The 15,098-nt window shown below is 42.0% G+C and overlaps 1 protein-coding gene across 1 annotated transcript; it reads right to left on the bottom strand.

Moving 5' to 3' along the window:
• Positions 1–1,848: 1,848 nt before the first annotated feature.
• DEFB116 (defensin beta 116) lies at positions 1,849–9,492 on the bottom strand. Its single transcript, XM_041732487.1, has 2 exons — positions 9,426–9,492; positions 1,849–2,087 (listed from the first exon to the last, which is right to left on the bottom strand). Exons 1-2 carry the CDS (start codon positions 9,490–9,492, stop codon positions 1,849–1,851), a joined length of 306 nt encoding a protein of 101 aa, XP_041588421.1.
• Between the last annotated feature and the right edge of the window lie 5,606 nt (positions 9,493–15,098).

Here is a 15,098-nt window from a genome sequence, read left to right as displayed (position 1 = left end):
AAAGCCAGGCAAATAGAGTTGGAATTCAGTTTAAGTCACTTGAACCTGAGATGGCTGAGTAACCCAAGAGAACCTAGCAAATACACAAATCAGTATGTGAGTCTGGGCCTCAGAGATATTGTCTGGGTTGAACATGTAAATACAACTTGCCCAAGATCATATAGCTTCTGAGCAGTGATGGGGAATAGGGGACAACCTTTTGACTCCACATTTATGCTTCTTTCTCTAAGACATGCAAAAACCAAGGAAATGGGAATCTGTGCTTTAAGTCTAGAATTCCACAATCATTTTCCCTCTACAAAAACTGCTAAAGAAGAAAGTCTGAAGTATTACATTTCAACTGTGCTGAACCTGGGACCAAATATTAAAAATTGTGTCTAATCATTGCTACTTAGGACAGAAAATTTCCATGTGCCTTCTTGAAACCTGGCTTCTGCCAAACCTCTATCTGCTATCTGACAAATATGTCTGAGTGTCAGTGAATCTCAAAGATATAAACATCATTAAATTTTCTCACCAGACTTCTAAGTCCCGTAAAAATTACAATCCAACTCTATAAAGTGGTCATTTAGTGAGTGCATGGCCTTTGATACATTGGTTTGGGCTGAAATTGTCATTTGTCTGATAATGGGAAAAGCAGATAAAATGTCTATGGTGGAAAAGAGAGAAAAAATAGGGAAGATGACAAAAAATATTATACGGCAGATGGCAGCAGAAGAAACCCCCAAAAATGACTAAGGGGGACACTCAAGAGAGAAACGAAGGCAAACATGACAAAGACTTCAAGAAAGGAAAACAATGTTGAAATGGTGGCTAGAGGCAAAGTGGTAAATGACAAAACCCAAAGAATGGTCAAGCTTTTCAACAAAGAAAGCATTGGTGAGCAAAAGGAGGGCCATTTCAGTGAAGTAATGTGCTCAAAATTCAGATTTCTCTTAGTTGCAGTGAGATTAGGAATCTGGAACTTAGAGGACTTAGCTGGGAACACTGGTTCTAGAAGTTTGGATCCAAAGATGGGGAGAGATGAAACAATAGCCATGGAAGTGGAGTATACATAATACAATGAAAATTCCATAGCATGTCAACTATTAGTTGTGAGAACTATTAGAAAAACAATTTCCCTAAATTCTCAGGAATGAAAGAATCTTAAAGGTTATCAACTCTAGTGTCCAGTGTCCCCCTTTAACACCATAACCACAACCACTTCTTTCTCACTCCCAGAAATGGTCCTCCAGACTCAAAACCGGGAGAATCCTCAGGGACAAGCCTGTTTAGTTCACGTTCCAACAGCTCTACCTCTTAGAAAATGGTGCCCTAATTTGTCCAACAGATTCCTACACTCAATTCTATATTCATCCATCTGTATGGCTCTGGCTTTTACTGAGGACACCATATCATGCCAATAGACAAGGATGTTTCTCTAGATTTTAGAGGCAACCCTCTTGTCCTTGTCCTGATCCTATAATGCTTACTCATAGGACTCAGGAATCTCCCATACATATTTACTAGATCATCCAGACTCAATCCAGTTGTCACCTATCCTTCTGCAACTTCCAAAATGAATCACAACACTCTTGGTGGTACCAAAGCAGAGCAGAAATGTGATCTCTTCCCATCCTTGGCACCTTCAATACTTATAGAGCTATTTTGGCATCCTGTTTGCTTTCTTAGCAAGGTCCTTTCCTATACTCTGTTGCTCCCCAGCTCCAGCCTAACCTTCCCCTGTCCGATGATGACTGCTCAAAGATGAAAAAACACGCACATGAGAAGAAATGCATTTTTATGGAGAAGGTAAGGTGTTCCAGAATGAGGGAAGAATCACTCAGGAGGAGGTAAGGTTGGTGGTATTTAAATTCTTGAGTAGATTGAAGTGTTTGTAACTGACAAGTTGGAGTTGGGGTCGTAATCCTTCATATTGTTAGAACGAGCTATTTTCACAGAAAGTTTCAGGCAGCACTTTTGATTGTTAGGGCAGGTTAAGTATTGAATTTCATTTTTTCTGCAGGTGTTTCTGCACATGCCATGGTCAAGCTGGCATGGAATCCAAGGCTCTTGGCTCTTGCCATACTGGGATCTGAACAGGTCACCTGAGGAAAACATAGCCATATTTAGTTTCCTTGTAGCAGTGATAATAGGAGTGGGAAGCATGATTTAAAGAGAACAAGCCCTGAGAAGATTAGCAGGATCTGGAGTCAAAACCACCTCAGTTCAAATCTGGCCTCCATCATCATAGCTCCTCACCCTTAAGCCAGTTACTTCCATTCTCTGGCCCACCACTGCATCATTTTCACAATGGGAATCATAATAGAGCCTGCTTCTTACCATTTGTGATGGTTAGATTAGCATATATAGGATGCTCAGAAGAGTATCTGGTGCATAATAAGAAGTAATGAAATATTAGGCAGTGTTGTCGATAAGAAAGTTTTTTCCTGAGGGTCCACGGCTTCTCAAGGGCGGCCCCCGTGAGCACATATTGGACATGTTTTCAAGTGCCCATACAGATGTGTGGCCTCACACGAGCTCTATCAGAGACAGCCAGGCTCCGCTCTAAGGCAGGACACACATATTTGAGCCCCTAATATGCCTTTGAAACATCTGAGCAAACACATACCACTCATATTTTTACATTGGCCCCACAGAAACAGATACTATATGTACCTATGCAGCGCACTGGCATGCTCATACAGGCACATATGCACATGTCCATATGCACATAAATTGAGGATATGCAAATGTACTCACTGTACGAATCTCTACCACATACTTTTCACAAATGGCTACAGCCCATGTGGGAGTATTGATAGTTATGTATCAGTCATCCAGATATGTGATGTGTATATAGGTTCTTTAGCTGAAAATAACCTGGTGGCAAATTTCCTGACACTTGTCAGCCTTTTATAAATATTAATCATCAATGGTATTAGTTACCTATTGGAACTTTCAAAGACAAAGGAGCCATTAGAAAGAAAATAATACTAACGATCACTGCTGTATGTCCAACATCAGCTATATGTCAGGCATTTTACAAATGATACCTCATTGAACCTCTATAAAAGCCTACTGTTCTCCCCCCATTCTTTAGATGAAGACACTGAGGCTCCTTATCCTGTCCACATTTCCATAGCTTGTACTTGACCAACATAGGATTCAGTTTCTTCTCTATATGATATTAAGCCCATGTGCTTTCCTTGCCACTCTCTATAGGATTTCTAGGATGGAGTGACATCCTCCTGCATGATGTCTTCAGGCATAAGGACTTCTTCAGCTATCAATAGAGTCCAAAATCCATAGCTGAGCACTCCAGGACCTTCAACCATCCACCCGTCCCCTCTTTTCACACCCATTCATTAGCAGTCATTCTGTAACAGGCCTTGTACTCAGTGCTAAGCATGAAGAGGTCTCCAATGCCCAGGCACATTAATAAAAATTGGACAAGCGAATCTGACATTATTTCCTGCATGGAAAGAAAGGACAACTTGATAATTTTTTGACAAAATAAAGTAAAATGTCCCAAGTTTAGATGAAGTCAGAGAATGTGAGGGGAAAGAAAATAGAAAAGAAAATGCCTTAGTGATAGACATCCCACAGCATTTGGGTGCTGGTGTATATATGAACTGCCCCAGAAATTGGTACTCCAGCCCAGAGAAGGCACTCAATTGCTGCTACATCACCCAGGCTGCTGGCTAACCAGAGCAAGAAGGTAAAAAATGGTACCCCTTCACCCATATTCCAACATCATGGTACTGCTGCGTTTCATCAGCATCATGGAACCCTCATCATGGAACCTCTCCCTCTTTTGGCACCATCCTATTTTAAAAAGGAGCAGGTCTACAGGAGGCCTTGCTAGAGGGATACCCACACTCTTCTGGCTAGCATTTGAATTGGTGGACTTTCATTTTCTTCCAAATACAGTGGATGGAAGCCAGGATACCCAAGGTCTCCTCTTTGTAGTCACCAGAGGATGAATAGGAACATAGACACCAGGAATGAGAATCAGGCAAGTTGATTTTTCCATCACTCTCTCCACATGGAAAGCAGGCCAAGGCAGGCCCAGGAGGATTCTGCTTACTGTGCTAAATAAACATACAAAGGTTTTGTCCTAGATATTTCTAGTTTCTCAATCCTGCATCTGTTCTAACCCTATATTGCTCCGGATCACTACAAATTAACACCCACATCATGTTAAGACCTCCTTTGATCATCCCTCTGTCTCCAAATTGAAGTCAGAGACCAGATTTATTTATTTGTTTGTTTGTTTTAAATTCTTTTAAAAAAATTTTTATTTAAATTCAATTTAACAGGGCAGCCCCCGTGGCTCAGCAGTTTAGCGCCACCTTCAGCCCAGGGTGTGATCCTAGAGACCTGGGATCAAGTCCCACATTGGACTCCCCGCATGGAGCCTGCTTCTCCCTCTGCCTGTGTCTCTGTCTCTGTCTCTCTCTCTCTCTCTTTCTGTGTGTTTCTCATGAATAAATAAATGAAATCTTTTTAAAAATAAATAAATAAATAAATTCAATTTAACATACAGTACATTATTCATTTCAGGGGTAGAATTTAGTGATTCATCAGTTGCATATAACACCTTGATGCTCATTACTTCAAGTGCCATACTTAATGCCTATCACCCAATTACCCTACCCACCTCCCCTCCAGCAACCCTCAGTTTGTTTCCTAGAATTAAGTCTCTTGTGGTTGGCCTCCCTCATCTTATTTTTCTTTCCCTTCCCTTATGTTCATCTGTTTTTGTTTCTTAAATTTCACATGCGTGAAACCATCTAGTATTTGTCTTTCTCTGATTGACTTATTTTGCTTAGCATAATACCCTCTAGTTCCATTCATGTTGTTGCAAATGGCAACATTTTCATTCTTTTTGATGGCTGAGTAGTAGCCCATTGTATGTATATACCACGTCTTCTTTATCCATTCATCTGTCGATGGACATTTGGGCTCTTTCCATATTTTGAGACCTGCTTTTAAATATCAGCACCGTCTGTGCTCCTACCCAGTCTCCCAATGTGAGAAATGAGATGAGAGAGGTTGCACCAGATCAGAAAATCTCAATTGTGTTTGTGAAGAAGAAGGTTAATGTGTAATACTTTACAATAACCTGGAGAGTTGTTAGGTATAATCACATCAAGTCTCTAGAGATTCTGATTTGATAGGTCTGAGAATAAGCCAGAGCAAGGGTGCTTTGCACAGGTGTCCCAGAAAATATGCATGGGTTCCTGCCTAAAGTGAGAGTTAAACCCTGCCTGACCTTCTCACATTGACCTCTAGACATTGCCCAGAGCATTTCCCACTTTGGACTTGCATTAAGAACAAATTAAAATGTCATAAATCCAAAGCAAAACATATGCTCTAGACTCTTTCTGACAATTCCTCTTTTTTTGCTTTATTGATTTTTTTTACATTTAAAAAAACTTTTTTAAGATTTATTTATTTATTCATTCATTCATTCATTCATTCATTCATTCATGAGAGACACAGAGAGAGAGAGAGAGAGGCAGAGACACAAGCAGAGGGAGAAGCAGACTCCCCACAGGGAGCCCGATGCGGGACTCGATCCCAGGACCCCGGGATCACACCCTGAACCAAAGGCAGACGCTCAACGGCTGTGCCACCCAGGTGTCCCTACATTTTTAAAATTTAAATCCAACTTTCCAACATACAGTATAACACCCAGTACTCATCCCATCAAGTGCCCTCCTCAGTGCCTGTCACCCAGTTACCCCACCACTCTACTCACCTCCCCTTCTGCAACCCTTTGTTTGTTTCCCAGAGTTAGGAGTCTCTTATGCTTTGTCTCCCTCTCTAATTTTTCCCACTCAGTTCCCCTCCTTTCCCTTATAATCCCTTTCACTATTTCTTATATTCCACGTATGAGTAAAACCACATGATGATTGTCCTTCTCTGATTGACTTATTTCACTGAGCATAGTGCCCTCCAGTTCCATCCATGTTGAAGCAAATAGTGGGTATTTGTCTTTTCTGATAGCTGAGTAATATTCCATTGTATAGATAGATAGATAGATAGATCACATCTTTTTTATCCATTCATTTGTCCAAGGACATCATGGCTCGTTCCACAGTTTGGCTTTTGTGGACATTGCTACTATGAACATTAGGGTACAGGTGTCCCCATGTTTCAATCCATCTGTTTCTTTGGGGTAAATCCCCAGTAGTGCAATTGCTGGGTTGTAGGGCAGTTCTATTTTTAACTTCTTAGGAACCTCCACACAGTTTTCCGAGGGCTGTACCAGTTCACATTCCCACCAACAGTGCAAGAGGGTTCCCCTTTTTTCACATCCTGTCCAACATTTGTTGTTTCCTGTCTTGTTAATTTTCCCCATTCTCACTGGTGTGAGGTGGTATCTCATTGTGGTTTTGATTTGTATTTCCCGGATGGCAAATGGTGCAGAGCATTTTCTTATGTGCTTGTCAGCCTTGTGTATGTCTTCTTTGGAGAAATTTCTGTTCATGTCTTTTGCCCATTTCATGATTGGATTTTTTGTTTCTTGGGTGTTGAGTTTGATAAGTTCTTTAGAGATCTTGGATACTAGTCCTTTATCTGACATGTCATTTGCAAATATCTTCTCCCATTTTGTAGGTTGTGTTTTAGTTTTGTTGACTATTTCTTTTGCTGTGCAGAAGCTTTTTCTTGAGTAAGTCCTAGTAGTTCATTTTTGCTTTTGTTTCCCTTGCCTTCATAGATGTATCTTGCAAGAAGTTACTATGGCCAAGTTCAAAAAGGGTGTTGCCTGTGTTCTCCTCTAGTATTTTAATGGATTCTTGTCTCACATTTAGATATTTCAACCATTTTGATTTTATCTTTGTGTATGGTGTAAGAGATGGTCTGGTTTCATTCTTCTGCATGTGGCTATCCAATTTTCCCATACCATTTATTGAAGAGACTGTCTTTTTTCCAGTAGATAGTCTTCTCTGCTTTGTTGAATATTAGTTGACCATAGAGTTGAGGGTCCATTACTGAGGGTCTATTACTCAATAGAGAATATTCTCTATTCTGTTCCATTGATCTATGTGTCTGTTTTTGTGCCAGTAAAACTGTTTTGATGATCACACTGTTTTGATGATCACAGCTTTGTAATACAGCTTAAAATCTGGCACTGTGATGCCCCTGGCATTGGTTTTCTTTTTCAGTATTCCCTTGGCTGTTCAGGGTCTTTTCTGATTCCATACAAATCTTAAGATTATTTGTTCCAAACTAGGGGTGGTGGAAGGGGAGAAGGGCGGGGGGTGGAGGGGAATGGGTGACGGGCACTGAGGCGGACACTTGACGGGATGAGCACTGGGTGTTTCTCTGTATGTTGGTAAATTGAACACCAATAAAAATTAATTTAAAAAAAAAGATTATTTGTTCCAACTATGTAAAGAAACTCCATGGTATTTTGATAGGGATTGCATTGAAAGTGTAAATTGCCCTGGGTAGCATAGACATTTTCACAATATTTATTCTTCCAATCCATGAGCATGAAATGTTTTTCCATCTCTTTGTGTATTCCTCAATTTCTTTCAGAAGTGTGCTGTAGTTTTTAGGGTATAGATCCTTTACCTCTTTGGTTAGGTTTATTCCTAGGTATCTTATGCTTTTGGGTGCAATTGTAAATGGGATTGACTCCTTAATTTCTCTTTCTTCAGTCTCATTGTTAGTGTAGAAATGCTGCTGATTTCTGTGCATTGATTTTGTATCCTGCCACGCTGCTGAATTGCTGTATGAGTTCTAGCAATCTCTTTCTGACAATCCTATCCAAAGCCAAAAGTAATGTAATACATGATTTCTCTGCCACCTGTGTATCTCAAACATGATCCTTTCCCACCTAACTTCTGAGGTTCTTTCTACCCATATTTTTTAGGCGTAAGTTATTTATATATGCATTCACTCAATAAATGTTTACTAAAACCTACTCTATGCAAAGCACTCACCTCAACACCAGGAAAATAGATTTAGAAGAGAGAGTCGTCATTCAAACAATTGAATTTCCTAAGTATATGTTTGGGATGATGAAAGGAAAAAAATGACTTTGATTATCCTAGAAAAGGTTGTTCCGAACAGTTCCTGCCCATTAATTCTGCCAGGTGGAAAGTATTAAATGGTTATTAAGGAAGCAACACTATGTACAACTTTTGAAGCATAGAAGGCTGTCTTCCTTTCTTGCTGTTATTTGCAAAACTACCTATGATTTCTCATACTGTGCCAGTGTGGAAATTGAACTTTAATGAACATGAGAACAAGTGTCTCTCAAGTAAAGAGGATGAAACAGGGTGAGAAATAAGGGGTAGGAGAAAGTGAAGTAGGAAGAAGATGGGAAGGGGAAGGAGGAATAGGAGAAGGAGGAGAAAGGGAAGGAGGAGAAAACATAACTGAACCTCATCCCAAGAAAGGAGAAACAACCTTGGTTCTGGACTGGGATGAAACTACTCCCATGTCTCTCTGCACTTGCCAAGGTTTGAGGAGAGACTCTTGAGGATATTCCAGCCTCCCGATTTCATCTTTCCTCACTACTTACAGTTATATTTATTGCTTTCTGGTGCCCCTGAAAGTCACACTCAAGAAACTTTTTTTAAGAGTTTGAAAATAATACCAGATATTTTTCACACAGCATTCATTCTCCCCCATTTCAACAGGTATAGCTCTGCTATGATGAATGAGAGAGACTTTCTCAAGCGTAATTACCCTCAAATTCAGGCTAAGTAAGCCAACCTCTACCCAAATAAACCCCACATATACCTGGCTTGATAACACACCTACTTAAACCAAATACCTAACTCCAGCTCACAGCTTTATCTGTTTTCTAACCACCTAAGGCTTTATAAAATTTAACACAAACATGAATAGCCAAGCCACTCATCCCCAATTCATAGCATCAATCCAAAACATAGCCCATCCACCAGCTTCACCCTAACCCTTAGTTCTACCCACTTCCACCTCCAGCTCCATTCAACAAAAATACCATTCCCTCTCCAGACTACACCAGAACATCAGTCTGGCCCAATCCTATAAACAGAATCACTCACCCCCTCCTCATGCCCACTCATTTTTCTAATATTACTCTCTCTCTAAGGTCATATGCCATCCCCCCAACTCACTCTCCCCAACTTGGATCCAATCTCTCACACCTAATGAATGCATCAAGCTCCCCTCCCACTGACAGCACCACCTAAAATCCTTCATGCTTCAATACTCCACTGTCCCAACAGGAGCAACAGCCTCTTAAATTTATTTTGGCAGAGTAGACCAGGGGAGGTCTTGACATGAGAGGGACCGTGAGAATAACATTCACAACCTTTCTTATACCAGAAAGGCTTTAGGTAGTGCCTGTGATATGTGAATGAGAGTCATCTCAGAGGTCACCAAGATAACAATACCAAATACAAGACGCCAGAACTTTTGAGAGAGGCCTGAGTTACCTTGAGTCTTACAAACCAGGATCAGAAGGAAGGAGATTGTCATTAAATAGGGCTTCATGACTGACATGTCCTGAGAGAATGGAGGACTGTGCTGCAGAGAACTGAACAGAGATCACTGCAGCAGGGCAATTCCCTGCCTTTATTAGTTTTTTAAATGGGCTAGGGTTGTGTTCAATGGACTAAAAGGAATGAGACATACCTGGGGTCAGCCAGGCAGAAGGATAACATGTATCACATATCTCAGCCGGGCACTCTGTGTACGTGTGGGAGATTTGCCAGAGGCACCCATGTCAAGGTGGGCCTTCCTTCCCAGAAGGAAACAAAGACAAATTAGAGGCAGATGGCATTTTGCATGAGACAAATTTGAATGAGCAAATGAAACAAGCAAACAATAAGAAAACTAATACATAATTATAAGAAATAAGGAGTCCTTCCTTAAACATTTGTCTTTATCCTCCTGAGAGTAGTATCCTCTCTCTGTCAGTAGTACTTACTACATATCTGATCCAATACCAGGCATCATGGATTAACAAGAAAGAAGGGGAATAAGTTGGGGGAAAACCAATGATGATGAAAGAAAAGATGAGAAGATAAACTGAAGGGGAAGTACAAATGGAGAAAGGGAGGAAAGGACATGAGGCAAAGATAATGGCAGTTAATATTTACCGTGAATCAACCATGTGTCAGTTTCTGTACTAAATACTGTGGTCTAGATCTGAACAGTTATGACAATACTGTGAGTTTAGATAATAATATTTTCCACCTCATGGATGAGGATGAGAATGTTTGAAGAGGTGATATAACATTCCTAAGCCACCCATCTGATAAAACATAGAGCATAGATTAGAAATGATATCTGTCCGACAGTATATGTCTTTGCAGTTTTCCATTCTTCCTGTGAGTGGAAGGACAGAAATGAGAGATAAGAGAAAAACATAATCAAATGCTAAATCTGCCTTCATCTTCTTCACAAAACAAACTACAGAGTATGACAGTACTGATAGGCATTAAAAAATAACTATGGGGGGTGGGCACTTGGGTGGTACAATCGGTTGAGCATCTAATTCTTGATTTTGGTTCAGGTTGTGATTATAGGGTTATGAGATCAAGCCCTGCATGGGGCTCCATGCTCAGCAGGGAGTCTGCTTAAGATTCTCTCTCTCCCTCTCCATCTGCCCTGCCCTGCCACCCTGGCATGCACATACTCTCTCTCTCAAATTAAAAAAAAAAAAACCAAAAAAACATTGGGCAGTGATCATTTCCCATAAACAGAGAGAGTTGAGGAGATCATAGGAAAGAAGGGAAAGGAAAGGAGAGGGTAGGAGGATAGTTAGGTTGAGGCTAAACCACAGCCTCACAGTGGAAAGCTGTGAGAAACTTTTCTCAAGGTGTTCTGGAAATGCTCAAGCTTCAAGAGGAGACTCCTTTGAACATACCAGCAATGTTTCTTCTTCTACCCAGCCTCCGAATGCTTATGTTTGAACTAGTCCATGTCTTTGAAATTTCCACTCAAGTAATTATGGAAATCGTGGGAAAAGACCACAAGATACTTTTCATTCTGAGGAAGTAATTGAGTTCCATTTCAATAGACCCAGATCAACCCCCATTACATGAATCCACTTAAGATAAGGCCAAACAAGACAAGTACCAACCCAAGTACAAACCAATCCTCGGTTCTGATCACTCACCCCCTAACTTAAATTGAGTCCAAAGTCAGACTCAGTCCTAACTCCAACTTCCAACCCCACTCTACCTGGGTCTACCCAGGTTTAACCTTAAGCTGATCACAACCTAACGACTACCACTAACCCCAATGTGGCCCATTACCCTGCCTAATCCTCGCATGCAGGTTCATCTGGCCTTAAATTTCATCCTTTCTCCAGACCACCCCAAACCATATTAACTTCCCTACCACAACTCCGCACCTAAGAGTCGTCCTGAACCATCTTCCTGATATTTCCCTAACCAAAATCCTCCCCCGCCCCCCGCACTGTCCCCAATCCCTCTGTCCGTGTCCAGTGTAATCCTTCAGAGATCCCTGCCTCTCCCAGCTTGGATTCAGCCTCTTTACCCTAGGCTTTCATGTAAGTGCATACTACATCAGTCAGAGCCCTATCACTCGTCTTTACAGAGGGAATTTAATACTTAAACGCAGTATTAGGGGCACCTGAGTGGCTCAGTGGTTGAATGCCTTTGGCTCAGCTCATGATCCCAGGGTTCCGAGATTGAGTCCCACATCAGGCTCCCTGCTGGGAGCCTACTTCTCCTTCTGCCTATGTCTCTGCCTCTTTCTGTGTATCTGTCATGAATAAATAGATAAAATATTTTTAAAAATAAATGCAATATTAATGCTAATATTAACTAATTTAAGATTAAATTTAATATAAAGCATTGCTAACTAGGGATTTAAGAATTGAAAAAAATGACAACACAAAACTACCACAGAGATAGCAACTACAGGAATCGGCCACCGCTCCTAGAGCTGGGGTCACAAGAAAAGAGATTGAAAGTACTGAAATTTAGGAGCTTGAAGGGGAGCCTGTGGAGCTGAAACCCAGACCTCAGAGAAAAGGGCTCTTGCTCCTCCAGAGCGTGCCTCCGGGAGGTACACTGAGGCTGGCTCTGTAGATACTGGAATATCGCAGGCTGGGGCCAGCTGCTGGCAAGGAAACAACCTGCCAATGCCGGGTGAAGAGCAAGGTGAAGAGCAAGGCTAGGGCGGTGCCCATGGCGACCCGAAACAGGAGGCCCTTCGCAAGCAAGTCAGACGGTTTGAGCCTTTCTTCTTCTAGCCTTGCAGTGTCCCTCTGCCACCCCCTATCGGCAGAGCCTAATTAATGAAGCGCCTGCAAAAGAGGACTGCGTGTGCAGGGTGCTGGCCTCACCATTACAAAGCGGGTGTAGACCACTGGATTTGAAGCTGAGACAGCAGGCAACAGCATAAGTGGCGTAAGTATCAGCGTTGGTGCCATAAGTAATAGGTGTCCGCCTTGACTTTAGACACCTGCCTGAGCCTCCTACCATCCCAGCAGGGCAGCCCTGGTCTCTTAAATCTAACTTGCCAGAAAAGAGTCTGAAAGAGATACTAACATCAAGTGCACAGGGCGGCAAATTCACCAAGATGCCTGAAAGAGAAAACCACAGGCCCCAAGATGAAATCTCTTATGCTAAGCCACTTCACCGAACCAGGGCTTAACACCTAACCCAACTGCAGTTCCAACCTCCCCCCAGAAGTATAGTCTCCACTGGTCGGTCAGGAATTTTCTGGTCAGCACCAGTGAGGTCATGTGTCAGGGGCACCCCCTACCCCCACCGCATCCCACCAAGGAAGATGAGGTAATCCACCGGATAAGACCCCTTGGTCCCCGCCCCCCACGAAAAGTGAAGTAACCTGAAACATCCTTTCTTTTCTTTTGCTAATAACTTCCTTGCCTTACCCCCCTTTCCTATAAAAACCTCCCATTTGCTTCAACGCGGATGGAACTGGAGGGTATTATGCTGAGTGAAGTAAGTCAATCGGAGAAGGACAAACATTATATGGTCTCATTCATTTGGAGAATATAAAAAATAGTGAAAGGGAATAAAGGGGAAAGGAGAAAAAATGGGTGGGAAATATCAGTGAGGGAGACAGAACATGAGAGGCTCCTAACTCTGGGAAACGAACAAGGGGTGGTGGAAGGGGAGGTGGATGGGGGGATGGGGTAACTGGGTGACGGGCACTGAGGGGGGCACTTGACCCGATGAGCACGGGGTGTTATGCTGTATGTTGGTATATCAAACTCCAATAAAAATATATATACAAAAAACAAGCAAACAAACAAAACCTCCCATTTACTACGCCTCCTCAGAGCTTCCTTCTGTTTACTACAGGGGCTGCTGCCCAATTCATAAATCACTTACTGAAACCAATTTGATCCTCAAATTTACTTGGTTGAATTTTGTTTTTTAACACCAGGTTTGAGTTGCTGGCTATCCTAAGACCAGTGTCCTAAAAATAGACCAGGATCACAAGGACTACTGAGAGTCCTATATTATTTGAGTTCCATGGACCAAAGGTCAGCTATGAAGCTCCCTAGCTGTGGGTTCCGGGACAAGTGGGTGGCCAATTCGTGAAGGATGGAAAAGTATTTTTGCCACAGAGCTGGGCTCTGACATTATTTGCTCCCGAGGCAGAGTAGTTTTTGGTCAGTGAGGTAGAGAGAGAGATAAGTTAGCTGAAGATGACCTAGCAGGCTGACAACATTTAACACATGTCCCAGCTAGACACCAAGTGAGAGAGTAGAACACTGGCTCCACCCATAACAAAAGTAGCCTCTTCCTCCCAGTAAAAGGCAAACAGGCAAATTCAAACCTCTTGCCTTTCTGTGTGAGACACAAATAATAATGGAAATATTTGAGGGGCACACCTGGGTGGCTCAGTCGGTTAAGTGTCCCACGTCCCACTCTTGATTTTGGCTCAGGTCTTGATCTCAGGGGTGTGAGATCTAGCCTCACGTTAGGCTCTGTGCTCAGCGTTGAGCTTGCCTAAGATTCTCTCTCTCCCTCTGTCTCTGTCTCTCCACCACCCCCCTCACTCGTGTTCTCTCTCAAAAATAATTTTTTTTTTTTTTAAGAAAAGAAAACTTTAAAATAATCAACTGCCTTGCCCTTCTGTTAGGGGCAAGTTATGGAGTACTCATGCATTCAGGTTTATGCTGGCCCCGGGGAAGGGGAGGGGGCCACAAAGGCAGCAGAAAGGTAGGAATAAAACTTGAGGGGAAAAGAAAGCAAGGGAAAGAGGAAGGTGAGAAGGTCAATTAATATTCATCAAACAACTGGTTTGTGTCAGACTGTGTTCTAAACAACAACATGTGCAGTAATTACAAATAGAGGTAAGGAAAATGAAGTTCAAACAGGGATGTTAACTTTCCCAAGGTCATTGGTGGCTGAGAACAGAGATGAGAACACAGATTCATCTGAAGTCTTACACTAATTACATTTTCTTCATAGGGACAGGATGGGGTGGAAGCCAGTAGAAGGGATATTTATCAAATGGTATTGTTGAGTCAATATTTTACTGATAGCCATTACTAATTTAAATATATCCAATTTTTGGTGCAGAAAATGACCGTAGGGTCATTTTCCTTGTTTGTTTCATTTCGCAAGAAGAACTGGAAGATCCAGTGATTGGCTGTAGTTTTTTATCTGTAAGAAAAGATAATATAGGACAAATATAATAAATATCACAACCAATTACAGACCTCATGGAAGTTAAGGTTAATTTCATAGGACAGAACAACAAACTTTGAAGCCTGGGTGGTTTACAAAACTTCTTTGTTAGCATTCATCTTCATGAGAATGGTTTTATCAGGCTGGATGTTATCTGCTTTCCTAGCAGACTGCTTGGGAGGAGGGAACATTTTCTTCTTTCTAGAAATTTATTTCACCAACAATGAGTAGGAGTTAGAGTTTCGAGGACAAGTGCTGGACTCTCAGTGATTACAAAGAGGTGGGAGGAAGAAGCCAGTTTAAAACCTATGAACAAAGGGCAGCCCCGGTGGCTCAGCGGTTTGGCGCCGCCATCAGCCAGGGTGTGATCCTGGAGACCCAGAATCGAGTCCCATGTCAGGCTCCCTGCATGGAGCCTGCTTCTCCCTCTGCCTCTCTCTCTGTATCTCTCATGAATAAATGAAT

Source organism: Vulpes lagopus, chromosome 18, assembly GCF_018345385.1.
Source record: "Vulpes lagopus strain Blue_001 chromosome 18, ASM1834538v1, whole genome shotgun sequence".
NCBI lineage: Eukaryota > Metazoa > Chordata > Mammalia > Carnivora > Canidae > Vulpes > Vulpes lagopus.
This window is presented reverse-complemented; position numbering and strand designations above follow the sequence as displayed.